This window comes from Peromyscus californicus, unplaced genomic scaffold, assembly GCF_007827085.1.
Source record: "Peromyscus californicus insignis strain IS unplaced genomic scaffold, ASM782708v3 Scaffold_4__1_contigs__length_199733344, whole genome shotgun sequence".
Taxonomy (NCBI): domain Eukaryota; kingdom Metazoa; phylum Chordata; class Mammalia; order Rodentia; family Cricetidae; genus Peromyscus; species Peromyscus californicus.
In genome coordinates, this window is record NW_026294562.1 from 113,302,413 (window position 1) to 113,323,400 (window position 20,988).

At 37.4% G+C, this 20,988-nt stretch overlaps 1 protein-coding gene across 4 annotated transcripts in view; it reads left to right on the forward strand.

Moving 5' to 3' along the window:
• Nucleotides 1-20,988, forward strand: part of Tmem135 (transmembrane protein 135) — a 233,508-nt gene that overhangs the window by 103,805 nt on the left and 108,715 nt on the right. For 3 of the 4 annotated variants that reach the window (XM_052714210.1, XM_052714208.1, XM_052714211.1), the window contains one exon: nucleotides 7,330-7,395. The exons of the other annotated variant lie outside the window; for it this stretch is intronic. In XM_052714210.1, coding sequence (XP_052570170.1) covers nucleotides 7,330-7,395 — 66 coding nt within the window. The remainder of the gene's footprint in view (nucleotides 1-7,329; nucleotides 7,396-20,988) is intronic. 4 annotated transcript variants of the gene reach the window in all.

A 20,988-nucleotide genomic window follows, 5' to 3' on the forward strand; every position in this document is an offset into this window, starting at 1 on the left:
TCAAAGGCCACCTCAGGTATTTACTCTGCCTGTCAGGCCCCACCTCCTACAAACTCTATAGCTTTCAAAATCACACCAAAAACTGGACACCAAGTGCTGAAAATATGAGCTCATGGGAGACATTTCTGATAACATACACCATTTTTTTTTTTTTTTAAATATATGTGCTGTGGGATGTTCTGTATGGCAAATGTGTTGCTGATTGGTCAATAAATAAAACACTGATTGGTCAGTGGCCAGGCAGGAAGTATAGGCGGGACAAGGAGGAGAATAAAGCTGGGAAGTGGAAGGCTGAGTCAGAGAGACACTGCCAGCAGCCACCATGACAAACAGCATGTGAAGATGCTGATAAGCCACAAGCCATGTGGCAAGGTATAGATTTATAGAAATGGATTAATTTAAGCTGTAAGAACAGTTAGCAAGAAACCTGCCACAGCCATACAGTTTGTAAGCAATATAAGTCTCTGTGTTTACTTGGTTGGGTCTGAGTGGCTGTGGGACTGGTGGGTGAGAGAGATTTGTCCTGACTGTGGGCCAGGCAGGAAAACTCAAGCTACACATATGAATTATCTAAATAGAATCACTGTTTCTTAGAACAGGGGCAGAGGAAGGAGGAGGGTTGTTGAATAGTCATCTAACAATTAGTACATGAACTGAATTTGTATACTTTAAAAATATTTTAAGTGACAAATTAGAGACCACATTTAGGTAATTCTGAGCTGGACCCAATTACTCTACCATTTGATATTATTCCCCATTTACTGGTTGAAAAATTCAGTTCTATAATTTGACTGAGCTCTTGTTTTGAAAGATAATTGAAGTAGTAGAACCCTACATCTCAGTGATTGTAGCTTTGCTTCTTGTAATATTTTGTTCACTATTGACAATTTATGTAAGAAGATAGCTTTATAGGAGAAATGTGCTTTTCTTTTGATACATTTTATTATGCTAAAAGAGGACAGGAACATAACGAGGTACATGATTAGGTCATGTCATACTGAATAGAACATGACAGAACATGTATTTACAAAAGTACACTCTTCCTTCAAGCCGGATTGCTCTCAGTTTGGAAATGAACCATCTGCTTATCATTTACATTCCAGGAGAACTCACTAGCCCACATCTCTAAACAGAAGTAATGTTCCTCATAACCTTGAACTGCTGCTGAGCCCATTGTCTCCATATGTAGCACATATTCCCGGTGTTCTGAATGAAAACAGATTATGACATTTATGATGTCTGAGAAGAACAAGTTGATTTCATTAACATGAAAGACTAACATACTACATTTTCAGCATTTGAAATTGCTGTAATACAATTGGGACATATTTATTCACACTTTGGTTAACCACACATCCCCCAAACAACCAATATCTGAGTGCTTACTCATGTAAGACTTCAACAGCAGTCTTGATGAATAGCTGCTCTGTAGTGTGGTAAGTTGTTGAGGGTGTGAAGATTCAGGTGTGACTCTTGCATTTCCGGCTGGACAGATGTTGACTTGAGGAACAAGAGCAGGGATATTCGTTGGCAAGTGCAGCCATTGTGGGTGCTGCTTATTTCCCCCATTATCCAGTACCCATCAGAGCTGAGCTGCTTAAGCTGTGGTCACAATCCCTAACCTGGGACTGGATGTGGAAGCTGTAAAAAACTGGAGACAGCATAACAGCTTTCTAATCACTCAGTGACCGAAAATTCATTCATAATGAATTTTTAAGTTAAATAAATTTAATTTTAATTAAATTAAATTTACTTTAGTTTTTAATTTAAATAAATCAATTCCTAACGAAGCCAGGGTATTTCTGGCAGTTTTTTTTTTTGTGTTGCCCATCAAGACTTTCTGAATATAAACATACATTATGCATTGTGCATGATATGGCATACAACCTAACAGAGGATGCCTGAAATGTCTGCTCATATTCAAGTGTATCACATTTTTGAATCTCAGTGCTTTCACTATACACAATTTTCCGCTTTGGCAAAGACATAATGGTTTAATTATGGAAAGTAAAGACTTGAGTATTTGCCTGTCATCATTCCTCAGAATGTAAGCATCAAATTAGTGTATCTTTGCATGGTATTGTGGTGGACTGTGTGTGACTTTGAACACCACTGTTTGAGTTGTTGACTTGAGTTTTAGATTATCTGCAGACACATACATGAAGATGTATTGGGCATGTAGCCCAAATCTAAACAGGAAATTCATATGCTTCCAACTAACTCCTAAAAATTTATTGTTATCATTATCATTGCGTGTGTGTGAGTGGGTACACATCCCAGGCGTGCTTGTGTGCCGTGCCATACATATGGGAGTTAGTAGACAACTTTCAGAAGTTAGTTCTTTTCCTTTTACTGTGGATTCTTGAAATCAAACTCATGATGTCAGGCTTCAGTGGGAAGAGCTTGTACCCTCGGAGCTATCTTGTCACTGTTATTACTCCAAAATGATCACAGAGCCACAGCAAGTCCAGTAAAAATCCAGCAGGCATACCTATAGAAACTAACAACTTGTATTTTTAGTTGGGCTTAGCCTTTAACAGCTGGGCCATTTCTCCAGCCCAGAAACTAACAACTTGATAATGAACGTTTAACTAATTTTCTATAGTAGCATCAAAGTAAGTCAATGGGTAAAGAACAGTCCTTACCACAGGCATGGTGGTACATGCCTGTCATCTAGTACTTGGGAGGTGAAGGAGAGATTAGAATTCAAGGCCAGCCTCTGTTACTCCCTTCTTCTCTGCTAAAACAAAACAAAACAAAACAAACAAAAAATAAAAAACAAACAAAAAAACTCCAAATACTTCTGGTTCTTAACATTTTGGAAAAGGATGTTCACCCTTAGTCCATTTTCTTTTTCTCTGTCATCACCACCATCCTCACCACCACTACCACCACCACCATTATCATTATAATCCTTTGTACATACCATGTCCACTGGCAGGAGCAGCAACAACTCTTGTGGAGGACTAAGAAGTTGGGATTCCTCTATCCTTGTGAAAGGTTGCTATTGTATCTTTTAGAAAGCCTCAGATTCCTTAGTCCTTGATAGGATCCAGTGTTAAAGTTCCTTGGTGTGAAATATCTACAACCCTTGGCCCTAAAGGCATGATAGTTCTCTGGAACCATTTCTCTGACCAAGTGCCGTGACCAAGTTTTTCTTTTCTGGCTCTATATAGATTTCTAACCAACTGAGAAGCTTTCTGTCCTATTTCCACCATTTTTTTTGTTCCTACCCCAGTGTTTCCTTGACTTATCTGCCCCTTCTTCAGCTTTCTTCTGAGTCATCTAGAATTCGGTAACGCTTGGGACAACACAAAGTACAGTACAAATTGTTTTAAACTACCCGAGTCTTCACCATGAGCATCTCCAACCATCAGCTGCTCTCATTGCAGAGTTGTCTCAAGCCATTCATGGGATGCTAAAGCAGCCTACTTGGCTCTCGCCTTTGGTAGTCCAGCTAGCTGTTTGACTGACAGCCCTTTTGTTCAGAGGCAGCTAGGTAGCAGCGGAGAGTCCAACAGTTGCTAGTTAGGAAATCAGATTGTTCCACCTCACAACATCTTTGCATGTTTGCAAGAAAATAAATGTCAAAAGGAATGATTATAATAAGTATTTAAAGTACTTAGTAACACTTATTTTGATTTTAACAGTACTTTAACATCTGCCCAGGGCCTCTGTCTCACATATACTCCTTTTGTAATTTTGAGGGACCCATTAAGAACAGCTAATAATGATGGGGTTGAGAGTTCTTCAAATTATTCCTCCTACAGAAAAAGTGTAAAAGCTCAAGTATTAGAAACATTTGGAAAAGGAAAGGCTCACGGGAACTTGCCCCTTCCAAAATAGCTACTGGCTCTTCTTTGTGGTCAGTAACTCATCATAAATTACTAAATGGAATTATTTGTAGTATTTGCATAAGATAAAAGTGCTTAAATTTAACTATGAAAACTATAAAACATTAAATAGAAAATTCTGAAAATATATAACTCAAGAAGTAATATGTCGACAATATTGTTAAATTTTTCTGTTATTACTTTTGTTCATCTCTTACCATGCCTAATTTAGAAATTATACAATTCCATAAAAATGTATGAAAACATTTTATGTGTGTTTGCATATATGGCATAACACTATCTATAATTTCAGCTGTCCTCTGGGGACTTAGGACATATCCTACTCCTGGATGGAGACTACCATATGGACAGGGAGAAATATTAGAATGTCAAGGATTAAAAAAAAAAAAAAGAAAATCCCCAAAGATTACTGCTTTCCTTCACTATGCATGTCTAGAGATGCTTTTGACACACTCACATGCACACACAGGCCCACACACTCACTGTCTTGAACTTAGAATTTATTACACCTAGGTTTTATGAGACTTGGATCACTTACCTAACATTCTTCTTAAAACAGTCTTTTTTGATAATGTTTTTAAACAGGAATTTGTAGGTATGCACCCCCACACACTCACATAGGAAATGTCAAATGAACGCTTAGTATTAATCATCCTAGGTGGAATGTAAACTCTGGGAGTGAGACATTTTCTAAAAGTTGGTTGTGAGGTAGTTACAAGTACTGACAGTCTTCTATCCCAACCCTTTCCCTCCCACACTTGTTAGCACTTGCTTAGATGCAAATAAATTCAAACCCTGTAGTAGAGGTCAGAAGAAGTTGCACACTCCAGTGCTTTCCAGTCGAAACAAGAGCGGCACAAAATCCTTAAAACATTGGTGGGAAGAGGTGGTAAATCAGTTCATTTGGATCCTAAAGACAAAGTAAAGAAAAAGAATTTCCTCTTCAAATCATATCTCCCTAGATAGCTCTCCCTTTTATCTGTGGTTTGAGACATAAAAGTAATTTGATCTGGTTTTGAGAAACCATTGCTTACTTTGATCTCAAGTGATTGCTTACTACATCCTCCTTTCCCTGCTTCCTCTATGAAAATCACCTTTCTGAATTGTGTCTGGTTTTAACAGAAACTGGAAGATGTATGGCACACTGTGTCATGCCCATCACTGAGAGTAGAATAAAAGCATGGGCGTCACCGGTGACAGTTTTACAAGTAGATCTTTCAGCTAGCTTTATGTGCCTCAGTAAAATATACCGGTGAACTCATTGATGTATACTTTGGAGTATGTGAATAGCTCAACTTCTTCCCAAATAATGGGTCTATTTTGAATCTCCTATCAAATTGTTTTGAGATTGTGCTGCATTTTCAAAACTTAGCAGACTGTCCTAAAATATTTTAGTTTTTAAATTTTTTCTGTGACCATGCTTGAACATCAGCTCCTCAGCCTTCCAGCTCTATGTGTGTTGGCTTGTGCTTAGGAACTCTAAAGATTGTGACCTCTTATTTAAACAACTTCAGAAAAAAATGTTCTTATTTACAAATTGCATCCTATACTTTACCAGCTAAGTCCAATTGAGGGTCTTACCCATTTTCCCATATGCCCCGTATGTAGACTTGCTTTGCCTTGACAACTTCTAAACTGTCTCCCTTTTTATTGTTGTAACTCTAGATTTATTACAACAAAAATGCATGTTTTCCAGCCTTTGTTGGACTTCATTCCTCTGGCCACCTTTCTTTCATCTCCTTGTTTTTCCTTTGCTTATGTTACATATTGTCCCCCCGTCTTAATGTCTGTGTTTTTGTCATTCTCATACGATTATTCTATTTCTTCTAATTCATAGAGGAAAGAGGAGCAAAGTGGATTGGATAAAGCAGTCCTGGGGGAGGAGGAGGGGGAGAGCTTAGTTTTATTTACGTCCTTTTAGCATTATTTATAGATTGCTGTGCACACTAGTAACCCATCCTCTGTAGGATCATTCTTGCCCATTCTCCTTTCCCCATCCTCTGTAGGATCATTCTTGCCCATTCTTCTTTTCCTCCCTCTGTTCTTCCTTCCTTTCTGGCCACCAATTCCTACCTGACTACTAAAAACTCAAATGTATATCTTAAAAAATACTGTGGCCATTTTTTTCTCTTTCTCATCTATAATTCTAGCTCTAACTCAGTCTCTTTCCTTACCTTTTTGGTCAAACATTTTATCATGGATACCATTTCATAGTCTTGTTCCCATATACACGGAGGAAGTTAAATTGTGAGACAATTGACATTGTTTTGAAAATTGCTCACTGATGATAAGATCACTTCTTTGAAAGTTAAACAAAAACCTTAAATTTATGTATATATAAATCAATTGCATGGGACTTAAATAAATAGGAAGCTGCATCTTTTCTTGCAGGGACACCTGCAGGCAGCTTTCCATGTACACTGCTATCATTATTATTGTTTCGGCTTTTTGATACTCTTGCCTTGGCCTTCTGAACATTGGCATTGCATTGTGGGTGTTCAACATCATGCACATATTTGCTCTTCTTCATTCAGTTGTGAATACTATTGTCTTTGCACTAATAAAAAATGGGAATTTGGTTAAGATGTTCACATCATAGTAAACACAAATTGTAGTTAAATTAGTATTTAATGTTTACAGGATCCTATTCAAATGTACTTTGTAACTATTATTTATAACTGAGCCAGTGTACAGTTTTTCTCCCCTCACCGATATTTAGAAACTTCAAATGAGTTTTAGGCTTTCTCTGTAAAATAAAGTTATTGGAATTTTATAGGGATTAAATCTCTACATCACTTTGGATAGTACTGATATCTTAGTACTAAGTCTTCCAAACCTGGGACCAGAAAATGTTTTTGTATTTATTTACGTCTTAAACTTTCTTCCAGCAGTATTTTCTTGTTCATAGTGGACACTTGGTTTTTCTTTCTTTTTTTTAAAAATTCCATTATTAAATTCTTTTGCTGAAACTTTTCTTTTTAATGCCTTTTGTAAATGAAATTGTTTTCTTAATGACCTTTCATGATTTTTGCTAGCTGGTAGAGATCAATGACTGTTATCTCTGACATTTCTAAATTACTATACTTCCGCCTTGTATTTTAGAGCAGATAATTGGTTTGAATGAATTCATTGGAAAATAACATTCAGAATAGCCAGCAACTTCTAAATTGAATACAAATGTTGAATTTTGCTAAGATTAAACTTATCTGAATGAATGTATTTGACATGCTGGCACAGAAGGACCCAGCATGTCAGTAGTTTTTAGGAACACTTCACATGAGCTCTTCAAAGTTAGAAGCTTGAAAACTGTGTTCTGGGGACAATTTAAAACATGTCATTCTTTTTGTGTCTTAAACTTTTTTTCTTGAAGGTACTAGGTGTGTTAATACTGTTGGCATTTTACAGTTTTGGGTGAGATATATAGTTGTGTACCCATCATACATTTAGTTATTTCTACTTTTTTATTTATTCACAGGCCACAGAAACACTATTTAGAATGGGTGTTGCAAGAGGAACCATCACAACATTAAGAAACGGAGAAGTAAGATGGGAATCTTGATATAGTTATTGCTTGTTAATTCATGGTTTGCAGTGTCTGCAACATATACTATGGGGAATTCGGTGATGCTTTGTGTAACAAGGAAATACTTGATGGACACAACGTTGACTGTACTTGATGTGCACCTCCATTGACGTTTATACTCATTGGAACCAGAACTGAGGTTGAAAATGAATTGCTGAGTGATTTAATCTCTGGTTCCTAATTTCTTTTACTTTAAGGGAAAATGACAGCTCTTTAATAATAACTTGTACATAGACATTTCAGTGAAAAGATCCTTTGTCATTTATGGTTCCTTTTTTTTTTTTTTTTTTTTTTTTTTTGTTTTTCGAGACAGGGTTTCTCTGTGTAGCTTTGCGCCTTTCCTGGAACTCACTTGGTAGTCCAGGCTGGCCTCGAACTCACAGAGATCCGCCTGGCTCTGCCTCCTGAGTGCTGGGATTAAAGGCATGCGCCACCACCGCCCGGCCTATGGTTCCTTTTTATGTTGTGCAGAGCTGGTACTTATTTCCTAGGATAAAATTTAAAGTGTTTAGTCTTTCTTCACTGACAGAGAGAAGTGGGAGAGGGAGAAGTGTGTTTGTTTTGTCTTATTAAGTCAACTCAGTTAAGTTGTAGGCTGTACATTTTGATGTTTCTAAATTCCCTGTCAATTAAAAATATTTTATCACATGAAATAAATTTCCACTCAAAAATCATTAGTAGCCTTCCTCACTAAGACATATTTAGGTTGCCGGAGAATGTAATATTTTGTTCTATGATTCTTTCTATTCTACTGGTAAATGCTTCTTATTGATGAAATACAGTACTGCTTACCTTGGAATTAAATCCTTGTTATTTGTTTTAATACTTGTAATTAAGTAGCCTCAGTTTTTAACAATAGAATTGACAGGGTAATTGGAATTGTATACCTGTATGATTATAATTTGGATTGGCTTGTGTGTTTTCTCACTAGGCACAACCATGACATCATCCATTTAAAAAGCTATGTGTTGCTAAATATTTAATTGTGTGTTGGCAAATGACTATATCATTTTGACATAAGGGGAAATACTTAATTAGGAAAATTTATCTGCCAAGAAAGCCTGACACTGAATTTTAGATTTTATGAATTACTGTCAGAGGGGAAAATGAACTTTTTCACTTTATCCCCTGTTATATAGGAAGGCTTTATAAGCAATCATTTGAGTGTGTCAGTACACACTGGGTATACGACCTTACTTTACTGAATGGGCAGGAGCTAATATGCTGGGTTCCAGCCATTCTTCCCTTCTTACTGGGAGTTACTACACATGATCAACCTGGATTAGAGTTGGACCATTGCTTAAGCACTCTGGCCTTCTGTTCTTAAAGCCAGTAAGATACACTTTAAATGACACATTCCATTTTGAGAGCTCCAAAAATGTAAGAAATAAAGTATGCAGAGGAGTGCTACAGTATGTTTTCAAAGCTCCATGGTGACTCTATATGGGAGAAATTATATTGGTCATATTACAGACACACAGAGACTTAGGGAAGTTAGGTGTTTTGCCTCAGGTCAAATAGCTAGGAAACAGGAGCTTATATTGGAACCACAGTCTCTAAAACCCATGTTTTGCCCCATATAATTTGTTTCAGTATGATTCTTGTAGACAAGAGTTTATGATCACTAGTGGTCTGATTTGAATATTAAAATTGTATTATTGCTAAAACTTCTAAGATTAATCAGCAAATGGTTTTATATATTCTGAATCATTACTTTTCATGTGTATAGAAAAAGATGTGGCTTAACATAAATAGAAAAACAACGTATTTACTCCTTATACATGTGTTAGCTCATTGAACACCCAACCGTGGTGAATTCTTTGTCAAACCTGTAGTGGCTTCTGGATTTAATCATATAACTTATAAATCAGCTCATTTTCTGGGTAGGCTTTTAACAGTGTGCTTGTCTATTTGAATGGTGGAGTTTATTCACATTAGTAAATAGTTATGGGCTCAAAAATGAAACTTTTGATAATTCTTCAAGAAAGATGTAATCCTGTATTCTGCCATTCAGTTGTGAGTGGCTGTAAGATGAAAACCATACTGTGTTAAAGATGGTCACATTCTTAAATTTATATGTTTAAAGAATTACCTATTTTTTTTATAACTTGCGATGAAAATAAAGCAGGGATTGGTATTTTATATGATTGATATAACATTTTTAAAGCTTTATGGTATTTATTGTGTATGTCGGGGTGCAGTATGCTGCAGCAAACATGTATGCAGGGAGCATGTGAATGACAGAGACCAATTTTGTGGGGTTTGTTGTTTCCTTTCACGTTTATGTGGGGACTGAACTCAGGTTACCAGGCTTGCACAGGAAGTGCCTTTATCTGCTGAGCCATCTGATCAACCTTCATATGATCATTCTTAAAGTTCTGAAAGGAAATAGTTAAATGACTGGCTACCACAGGGAGTTCAAATGTCAGACTCTCAGTTTTAGTTAAATGCTTCATCTCTATTGGTCAGCTGGTACCATATATCCAGTCCTTAATTAAATGATAGTGTATCACTCTGAACAGCAGAGGACAAGCATAGTGATTGTCTATAGTCATGCTGAATTGATTAATCTATTGTGGCTCTATTAATTTTTTACAGTATTTACATTTTCAAAAATTTAGCTATTTAATATAATTAAAAATTTCACCTTTAAAGACTTTTGTTGGCATTACATTTGGAATATTGGAGGAATTTCATGAAGAGAAAGAAAACTTATTCTTGCTCTTCTATTTAGGAGGCATTTATTGAGCACTTTGTATGTCTGACATTGTTTTAGGTACCTGCCATCTGCCAGTGACCAGAGTTGGGCAACAGTCCTGCACTTGGGGAGTATGCATGCTATCCTAGCAATAACTTATTTTTATTAGGGAGGAACATTCAAGCATACAAAATGATCAGGAAGTAGCCAGTTACCAAACTTCAAAATCAAGTGTAAGCAAGTGTGTGGTTTGCAAGTATAAGTATTTAGATCACAGTGGGGTTCAGTTAGTGATTTGCCAAGGAGATATATCTTAAACTGTGCGTTTATGAAATGCACGAGCAGGACTGAAGGTGAAGATGTCAAAAGGTAAGAGACAAGACAAAAAGAAACAAGGTGGAGAGCTACAGAGACCACTGGGGCTACATAACGTTAATTGGTGAATCCAGAGAGAATATGAGAAGAGAATGAATGTTTGCTGAAGTAACATTTGTTGAGGGTTTATATTACTCTACTAGGCACATTATAGTTAATCTCATTTATACACTAAACAGTTTTTCCTACAAAGCGTTACTGAGAGAAATGGGAGAGGACACAGATACACTAATATTGATGTATTTGGGAGCCAGTATTGTTAAAACAGCTATAATACTAATGCTCTCCCAAGCATTCCACAGATTTAATGAAATACCCATATACCATTAACATTCTTCAGAAAACTAGAACAAACAAAGTGAAACAAAACAAAAACCCCTAAAATACAGTTGAAGCCCTAGAAAACTCTGAGCACCAAAGCTTTCTTGAGTGGAATGAACAAAGCAGGAGATGTTGTACTACTTGGTTTCAAATATGCTGCAAAGCTATACTCATCAGAACAACAAATATTGGCATAAAAAAAGATATGTACACCAATGGAGGGAGAGCCTGGAAATAAATCCACAAACCTATAGCCAGTTGATTTTTTACAAGGATGTGAGTGATATACACTGTGAAAAGGACAGACTTTTAAAAAAAAATGGATGCTGAAATAATTAGGTATTCACTTGCAGAAAAATGAACCTAGGCTGCTATTTCTCACCAGTTATAAGAATCAGATCAAAGTAGACTAAAGACTTTATTCAAGCCCCCAAGCTACAAAAGTCTTGGGATCCATAAGGAACTCTAGAATCAGAAGAGCACATCAACTTGGGCAGCATAGTGAAGTCCTGTCCAAGGGATAAACCAACAAAAGCTTCGAAAGAAAATGTATGATGAGTACTAGTGAAAATGTGGTAGAAATGAATCCTATACAGGTAGGAAAGTAGATTACTATAAACACCATGGCAAGCACTACAGAGGCGCCTCCAAACAATGACATGACCCAGCAGTCATAGTCCTTGCTAAATAGCTAAGGCAAATCGAAGCGGTATGTGGAAGGGTCAGGTGCATCTCATCTGCGTGTTCACTGTAGCACTCTGTAAGAATCAACAAATGGAATCCACCGAAGTTCCCACCTGCTAATGAATGGATGAGAGCTCTGTGGTCCATATATACCAAGGAATAATATTTGATCATGAAAATCAAGGAAATCCCTTAAATACATGAATAGAATTGGAGATGATTATGTTAAATGAAATACTAGACACAGAAAGATGAGTACCACATGTGCCTTACTCGTGTTTAATGTTAAAAAAGTTGATCATCCAGAAATTGAGATAGAATGGTGGATGCTAGAGGGGAGGGGACGAGTGAAGAGGGAAGAATGGGGGAAAGTTTGAACAATGGAGACTAAACTACATTTAAATAAGAATTTCTGGAGTACTAATGCATACTAGTGTGGCTATTGGTAACAGTAATATACTGTATATTTAAAAAAGCTGCAAGAATCTTAAAAGTCATTACCATAGAAAATGATTAATGTTTGAGAAGAGATGAATATTTAATCTGATTTAAAAATTAGACAATGCAGTCATGTATTGAAACATTATATGGCTCACCCTTTTTACTATGTGCAATTTTAAATTTTTGATATCAGTTAAGGATTAGAAGAAAAATTATCAATTTTATGCACTTAGCACTATTATTTTTGAAAAGGAGGACTTTGAGGTTAAAAAAAAAAGAAATAAACTCTCATGTTTTCTTGAGAATTTCCTCAATATAGACTTTATATATAGACTCTGTATAGATTTTCTCTATATAGACTATATACATACCTTGAGCTCCCAGTACAGGAATTAGTACCCTGTTTCCCTTGCTGGCTAGGCAGCCTCTTGTCCTGAAAAACCTGCATTTGAATATAACTAGTTTCTTTTTCTGGCTTGGGATAATGTACTTAATTTCTTACAATTGGGATTCAGCATTTGGAGAATGTGGATTAGATAAGCTTTAAGGTTCTGGATAGCTTTAACATAAAGGAAGAGGCATATGTCCTGTCTGTCCAGTACTTTAAAGTTGACTTGCCCATGAATGAGAATCACTGTGATGTGCTATAAAATGATGTGGTTGGGCTAGTCTAGTATATACATCTTATTTTTAAATGGTGACTCATTTCAATGCATAACTGCTTCTCTAAAACATCCTGATGTCTTTCATTTTTTATTTTTTGAACTTAAGGAATTTTGGGTAAGTTGATATAAAGGAATGATGAGATACAACATGTATTTTCAAGCTTTCCTGTGTAAACTAGAATGCAGCAGCATGGTCTGTTGCTGTTTCACAAGGTGCTTATGGAGTCTGACCCTGAATCTACTTGTGCTGTATGTCTTAGTGTCCTTTCCTGTTGCCATGATAAAATGCCCTGGCAAAAGCAACTTAAGAGGGAAAGGATTTATTTGACTTCTGATTCCAGATTATGGTCCATTGTTGCATAGAAGTTGAAGGAAGCAGGAACTTGAATGGCTGGTTGCGTCACATCCACAGTCAGTAAGAGAGAGCAGCTAATTAATACATTCATGCCAGTGTTCAGCTCCCTATCCCCTTTCATTCAGTGCATTGTGCAGCCCATGAAATGGTGCTGCTCACTTAATCCATTTAAGAAAATCTCTAGAAGATGTGCCCACAGGCCCGCCTAATCTAGACAGTCCCTCATGAGGCTCCTTCTCAGTGATTACAGATTGTCATGTTAACAACTAGAAACAAGCATTGCAGCACTGTAAGGTGATAGTTTATTCAGAGCCTTTCTTTTGTAATGTTCTAGGAGCCTGACTTTAATAATGAATGTAGAATACTTAGCTTTAGAGTAAGTATAACAGTGAGAGTCAGAATTCCTTGGTTATAGGGCTGTTTTCTTGAGGCCGGTGCCCGATAAAGCGTAGGGATCTGAGTGTGTCTGAAGGACAGGTTATAGATGGATGTACCCAGAGCTTCTGTGGCAAATGCTGACTTATTTTAGTTCAAGAGAAAGAGTAATATAAATATCTCTATTATTGATATTTCATGTTTAAATGTTAGTATTGTGTACTTCAAAGATTCTGTGCTAGGATTCACATGAGAGGGAACTTGCTGCATTTGTATTTCTGAATCTGTGTTACCTCACTGAGTATATTTTCCAGTTCCATCCATTTACCTGCAAATTTTATGATTCATTTTTCTTTACAACTGAATAGAATTCTGTTGTGTATATGTACTACATTTTTATTATGTATGTCCTAGCTACTGTGAAGAGAACAGCAGGGAACATGGCTGACTGAGCAAGTATCTCTGTAGTAGGCTGTTGAATCCTTTGGGTGTGTGCCAAGGAGTGGTATAGCTGGGTCACATGGTAGACCTATTTTTAGCTGTTGGAGAATTCTTCTCATTGATTTCCATAGTGGCTGCATCAGTTGGCATTCTCACTAGCAGTGGATGATGTTTCCCCTTTCCTGGCATCCTCTCCAGCATCTGTTGTCAGTTGTTTTCTTAATCTTAGCCATTATGACTGGCGTAAGACAAAACCTTACAAGTCCAAAGAAGTAACACAGTGTTAGTATTCCAGACAGGGCTGTCTTTGAGGTTTGATGGCAGAGGAATGGCAATAACTGGAAGCAGGTATTTATTGAAGAACTTCTTTGGCAGATGTAGCCTGTGGCACTGCAGTAATAGCCAGTGTCTCCTCCTTTCTTCTTCCGAATAACCATTGTGTGCTTGTAAGGTCCTCAGTGCCTTTAAGTTACAAACAACAGCAGCTTAATGCTTCTAGGATACTTTAGAGTCCACGAGTTGAGCCAATAATTTGTCACATAGAACCTGTACACTCAGGGTCTTCTGTGAATAAAGATAAAAACATTGTGTCTTGAACTGTGAGAAATCAGATCATGTGTATCTAAGGCATGGACTCATTGCAATGCATAGCTGCTTCTCTAAAATGTCTGGTATGAATTAAATGTATTAGATTTGTTGTATGCTAAATCGTAATTATTTTATTTTAGTTATGTGGAGATCTTGCAGTAATTTTTCACAGTATGTAAGTTGAGAGTTGATAGTGACAGAGTTTAAGTGATTTGATCCATAACTGCTAACAATGGTGCTCTGCTCCTTTCTGAGTGGTCGGTTACTTTGAAAGTCATGCCACTTAGATTGGCATATGCTGTGGTATATGCAATATGTGTTCAGTTACAAACTTCCTATAATTACTCAACCAAATCCTGCTGATCATATCTTTGTTTTTATACAAGTAATAAACACGCCAGGAAGTGCTTGTCAGGAAGTGCTTGACTGAAGAAAAACCGACATGTAGAGAGTAGTGTACACAGAAAAGGGTAAAGTTACTGCATGTTGAGTACCCAGTTCTTCTAAAAGTGCAAATGGTTGGTCAAAGGTCCCATTGAGGTGGGAGGCTGGCCTTCCATTCAGGCCTTTGATTGATCCAACAAAGAAAACTGGACAGCCAGTTTTGCAACAGAACCTTTGATGTGTGTGTAAATATGTATATAAACAGGAATAAAGTATTAAGATACCATACATATGTCCACTGACATGGAAATAATCTTTTCCGTAATTTCATTAGTTTCCTTTCATGTGCCTGTATCTTCCAAGAAAAGAAAATTAAATACAAGAATTCTGACCTTTTTTATAATGGTCTCAAATAACTTATTCATGATGATTCTTCTTTTCTTTCAGACTAATTTCCAATTTATTTTTTGACGAGCTGTACAGTAATTTATTAGCTTTTATCAAAAAGAAGTTATAATTTTTGACAGCATCCAAAGAATGACAGATGAAATAAATATAGGTCGTGGTCAAGGGACTATACATAATGAGCAAGATATACTCTGCAGAGAATTCCCAGACCTCTCTGTAATTTATTGGGAATAAGTGAGTCTTAATTGGAAAAGAGAAAGTTTGAGGTCAGTGATGTCTGCTGGTCATCATATCTGGGTAATGAAGTGTTAGAAGGGCCTCAGTGAAGGTATGGATTTCTAGCTAGTTATGTAGAAAACAAACCTTGTTGTCAGCAGTCTGCATGGGATAGGCGCTGAATGTCTTCACTTTTTGACTGATCTAATGTACTAATCCTTTCTTTACTTCTCCAACAATATTATATTGAGTAAGTGGTTAGAATTTCATAGTTTCATCACCCCTGCCAGACAGTGTATGGTGCCTGTCAGAAGTATGTCATACATTAAATTTAGATCCTGAATTTTCTTGTCAGACATTTTACTTTTTTTTCATTTAATCTAATATAAATAACTCATAACTCATCAAATTATATTCAGTGACTTCTCTTCTTACATTAAATGCATAGAGTTTATTTAGAAAACTTTGGTTCAGGGAAGTCCAAGGATGGAACACAGTTGGTAAAGAGAAAGTATTTAAAATGTATGTGAGTGTGTCTTTGTATACTGAAGTAATGCTCCCTGCTCCCAACTTCTCCACATTTGCCCAGGTTCTCTGGGATTCCTGGGCTCCAGTGACCTTGCTGCTGTAGCCATCTGAATAAGCTGAGGTTGCAGGTATGCCAGACACCATACTCATCTTTCTTTATAAAACACTCCTATTTGCTTAATTAAACCAAACTGTGTTTTTGATTTAAACACAAAAATAAATGTCTTACACATTTTTTTTAACCCAAACCATATCTGACCAGCTATCAAGTAGTTAGGTTTACTTCTCAAAAGATGGAAGGATTCTTAAGATAATATCAGCTTGTTTTGATTCTAATACCAGCTTTAGGCCAGGAGACTAATAATTTCCACACGGGTAAAGCTAGTCCCAATTACTTCCCCTGAACCAGCCACCCTCTATGCTTAAACTTGAATACATGTATAAGTAAATATGGTTGTAAACATTAAAACATGCAGGCTTTGTTTTAAATTTCAGTTATTTGGATATGCAGAGAAAAGTTCCCTTTGTACAAGTGTACAAAGGAAATAATTTTGCATGTAATATTAGAATGAGTTCAGCAGTAGTAATTAAACTTTTTGACTTAAAGAAATACATGTTTATCTAGATATGATTTTTACAATTTTGTGTGCATATAATTTTTTCTATTGATTCTTACCTTTGTCTTCTGTAGGTGAAGTTGTATGTAGTGGCAAGTACTGTGTGATATGGTCCAGGGGAGGCAGGTCAGAAAAGAGATGTAGATTTGATAGTAAAGAGGTGCCCTTAATTTCAGACAGAAAATTATACAGATTTCCCATGACTTAGATGTATGTGAGATCAAAGCTTATGAGAAAGATTATTTAGGTAGCTTGAATTGATGATGCAATGTTAAAAATGCTTGGATTAGTGACTTTGACTGTGCTAGCTTTAGCACAGTAGCTGGAAGTTAGATTATAGTTGGCTGGGGAGATCATGAGAGTGGGGAGGATGAGTAGACATTGGGCAGTCTCTTTTCCGGGAAGCAACTTCTGGAAGAGAATGAAAGGCAGATAGCAAAAGAGGAAGGAAGCATGGGTTAAAAATCAAACATAAAGTCCCACATACAATGTTCTCCTTTTCCTTTGCCTATTACTTGACATGATACACCAACAATTTCTGAATATAAATTTGCTGGATATGTATGTGTGTTTGTGGTTTTAATTTGTGTGTGTGTGTGTGTGTGTGTGTGTGTGTGTGTGTGTGTGTGTGTGTGTGTCTTAGGGTTTCTATTACTATGAAGAGACACCATGACCGTAGCAACTCTTAGAAAGAAAAACATTTCATTGGGGCTCACTTACAGTTCTAGTCCCTTATCAACCAGGGCGGGAAGCATGGTAGCATGCAGGCAGACATCATGCTGGAGAAGGAGCTACATCTTGATGTACAGGCAGCAGAAGTGAATGCCACACTAGGCCCAGCCTGGACGTCTGAGACCTCAAAGCCTGATTCCACAGAGACATACTTCCTCCATCAAGGCCACACCTCCTAACAGTGCCACTCTCTATGGGCCAAGCATTCAGACACAAGTTTATGGGGCTATTCCTATTCAAACCACCATAATATGTTTATGTGTAATAGTACTCCTGATGTAGCTGATGGGGATTGTCAGAGCATCAAATGTCTGAATATGGAAAGAATAATCTCAATCAGTCTTGAATTCCTTGTGATTGTATGGATGTGTAGGACTTTGTCTAAGCCCAGAGTTTCCTGTGTCAAACCACTTTACCACCGTTTCTCCACTTCTTTGTCCTAAAATATAAATGTGGGCATAGTTCATTCTGCATGTGTGGAGTTGGTGATCTGATTTAACAGTGCTAGTTTTTTCATATGTTATGGGGTGTTCTCGTAGTAAAACTTCATTTATTGCTATTTTTTTGGTGATTATAGTATATATTAAATACCCATTGTTCATTCTGAGACTATAGAAAGATGAAATGTCATGAGCACAACTTTTTAAATGCCTCATGTAATCTTGGAAGCTTGATTAGATTTTACAAATGGATTTACTAATTATAACACAGTAGAAATTACCTTCTTTGAAAGTGTACAATTTAATGATTCTTAAATTTTAATATATTTTTTGAGAATTTCATAATAATACAACGTATTTCAATCGTATTTGCCCTAAACTTCCCCTAACTCCTAACAGATTCACTTCCCACCTCCCCACTTCTTTTCAACTTTGTGTGTTTACTTTATATCCCATTGAGTTACCCATATACTTATGGGTATGGGACCATTCAGTGGAGTGTGGTCAACCTACCAGGGACAATACTCTTAAAGAAAGCTGACTCTCCCTAACCCAGAGACCATCAACTGTCATTAGCTCCTCAGTTAGGGGTAGAGGTCTGTGAACTCATCCCATTCCAAGTCCAAATGTTGCCTGGCTTCATCTTGTGCGTCATCACTGCTGTGAGTTCAGCAATGCTGCCATCTTGTCTGGAAGGTAGTATTTTAGGCTGGACTTCTTCAGCTTCTGGCTCTTGCAATCTTTCAGTCTCTTCCTCTCTGGTCCCTGAGCCTTGGGAGTAGGTAGAGTGATAGAAATGTCCTACTATGGCTGAACACTCCAATGACACTTATTTTCTGCACTTTGACCAGTTAGTCTGGAGTTTCTGCATTAATCACTATCCACTAATAAGAAAAATTCTCTGATAAGGTCTGAAAGTTGTGGACTCTCGGTATATATTTAGAGGACAGTTTTCTGTGCCCATTAAGTAAAATAATAGTAGCAGACTCACTTCTAGGGCCTATGATCTTCCCAACCATGAGTTCTTGGCTAGATTGATGGTGCCTGGTAAGTGTTTTCTCCCATGGATCCTGTCTTATATCCAAGCAGGAAGTGGTTTCTTATTTTGCAATATTCATGCAACTTTGGCACTCATGAGCATTTACCATTTCAGTCATTATTGTGACTCATAGAGTTCAAGCTGGGTAAGACTGTTCATGACTATCGCTTGCTCCTAAGCCTACACAGCACCTTCTGGTACTATGAAATCTCGTTAGTAAATAAGCCTCCTGGTCATAACAGTTTGATTTCTCTGTGTGCCATGACCAAAGTGTGTGGTGTCTTTAGCAACAGGGTCTTAACATAAAGTTCTGGTGGGCAACCAAGAATAATGGCAATAGCCGGTATCGTTTTGGGAATCTCTGGGACACCCTTAACCAACAACTTTAGCCAAAGTATTCTACACCTGGTATTGGGCTTTTTATTTGGCAACCTATGGTTTCTGAGAGGAACATTATCCCTTGAGTAGGATAAGTCCAGTTAAACTTCTATATGAAATATATATGATGCTTATGAATAATAGGCTTCCATATGCCCTGTAAAATCATCCTTAGTGTCAGTTGTCTCTTCCCCAGCCCCCTCCTCTGCCCTGTCCCCTTTTAGTACTGTTGTGGAGTTGTGTAGCCATCATCGGATTCTCTTTGGAAAAAATGATGTCATTCTTAAAAATCCCAATTGCTGTCAATATCTCTCGGTACCCCAGGCTCAGGAAGCACTCATCCTTTTGTTGCTTGTTCTCCTTCCCACCACAAGGGGTACTGCATTCCTGCACTGACATAGTCTGTCCAGTGTTAGATCAGATTGTCCACACAGAAGCGTTCTTGAATCTAAGAAACTACTCCCATTACAGATGCCAGCTAGTCACCAACCTTAGGAGATACTTGCAATTCTGATATTGTTAATTTGGAGGTTTCCACACTTTTCTTGGGTTTAGTAATCATCTAGAATGATTTGCAGAATTCACTAAACATTTTATGATTAGAGTTTTAAGGCTACATATAGGACAAGATCTGGATAGAGTCTGGGTTCTGAGCTTCTTTGCTTTATCCTGCAGGCTAAGTGGGCATCACTTTATGGTAGCCACCAACTCTGATTCTCCGCTAGACAATGTTCAGAGATTTCATTATACAGGCCTGATTGACTAAATCACTGGCTGTGCAATTGACTGAACAACTCAGCCTTCAGGCTCCCTTCTGTCCTCAAATGCCCTGTTGTCCCAGCAGCTGCATCACCACTGTCATTATTGTCACTGCCACCATTACTACACCGTGCCACCACCCCAGCCACTCTCACTGCCAACACTACCACCACCACCAAGAGCAATCTCATTGTAATAACAAAAACTCAAAGAATTACAGGAGTTTTTGAAGCCAAGAACAAAGTCCAAATATATCCCTTTATACCATAATGTGTAGACTTTCTTTTTCTGTAACTATGATGAAAATTTTATAATATGTACTCTTTTGTGTTTGACATTCTTCCTTGTAATGTTTGTGATCATTTGTATCAGGCTTTTCTTTTATATGTGATAGTATAGTATTTTATTCCATAGATATCTTACTTGTCTATTATGTATTAATGAGTGAGATGGCTAATTTTCATTGTCAACTTGAGTGGATTTAGATTCATGAAAGAAATACACATCTGCAATGATCTGTGATGTTTCCAGAGAGGATTTACTGAGGAGAGTCTACCCTGGAGTGGGTGGCAGCATCTCATGGGCTGATGGCCTAGAATGAATAAAAGAGGAGAAAATGGAAATGCGGATGAGTGTTTTAGCTGTCTCTCTACTCTCTGATGTCCTGGAATGTGAGTCAACAGCCTCACACATTAGCCACCACTACTGAGAGCTGTTCCATCCCTTCTGCCCAGATACCCCCTTGTCTCGAACCTTGAGCCAAAACAAACCCTTCCTCCTTTAGCTGCCCCTTGTCAGGTGTTCAGTCACACAGATGAGAAAAGTAGCACATACAATGGGCATTTGGATTTTATCCAGCTTCCAGCGATTGTGAATAACAACACTGTAGTCATTTATATAGACGTCCCGTCTTTGCGTTGATGCTTAATGTCATCTTAGGTTAATGCTGAAGAATAGGTTTGCTAGGTCTCCAACAAAGGTGATTATGCTGTTTTGCATTCCCATGGCAATCCATAGGTAGTCAAGTGTGTGGGCATCCATGGCAGCATTCAGTGCTGCTGTGTTCCTTGTGGGATGTGTCGTGCTATGTCATTGTGGTTAGAGCTT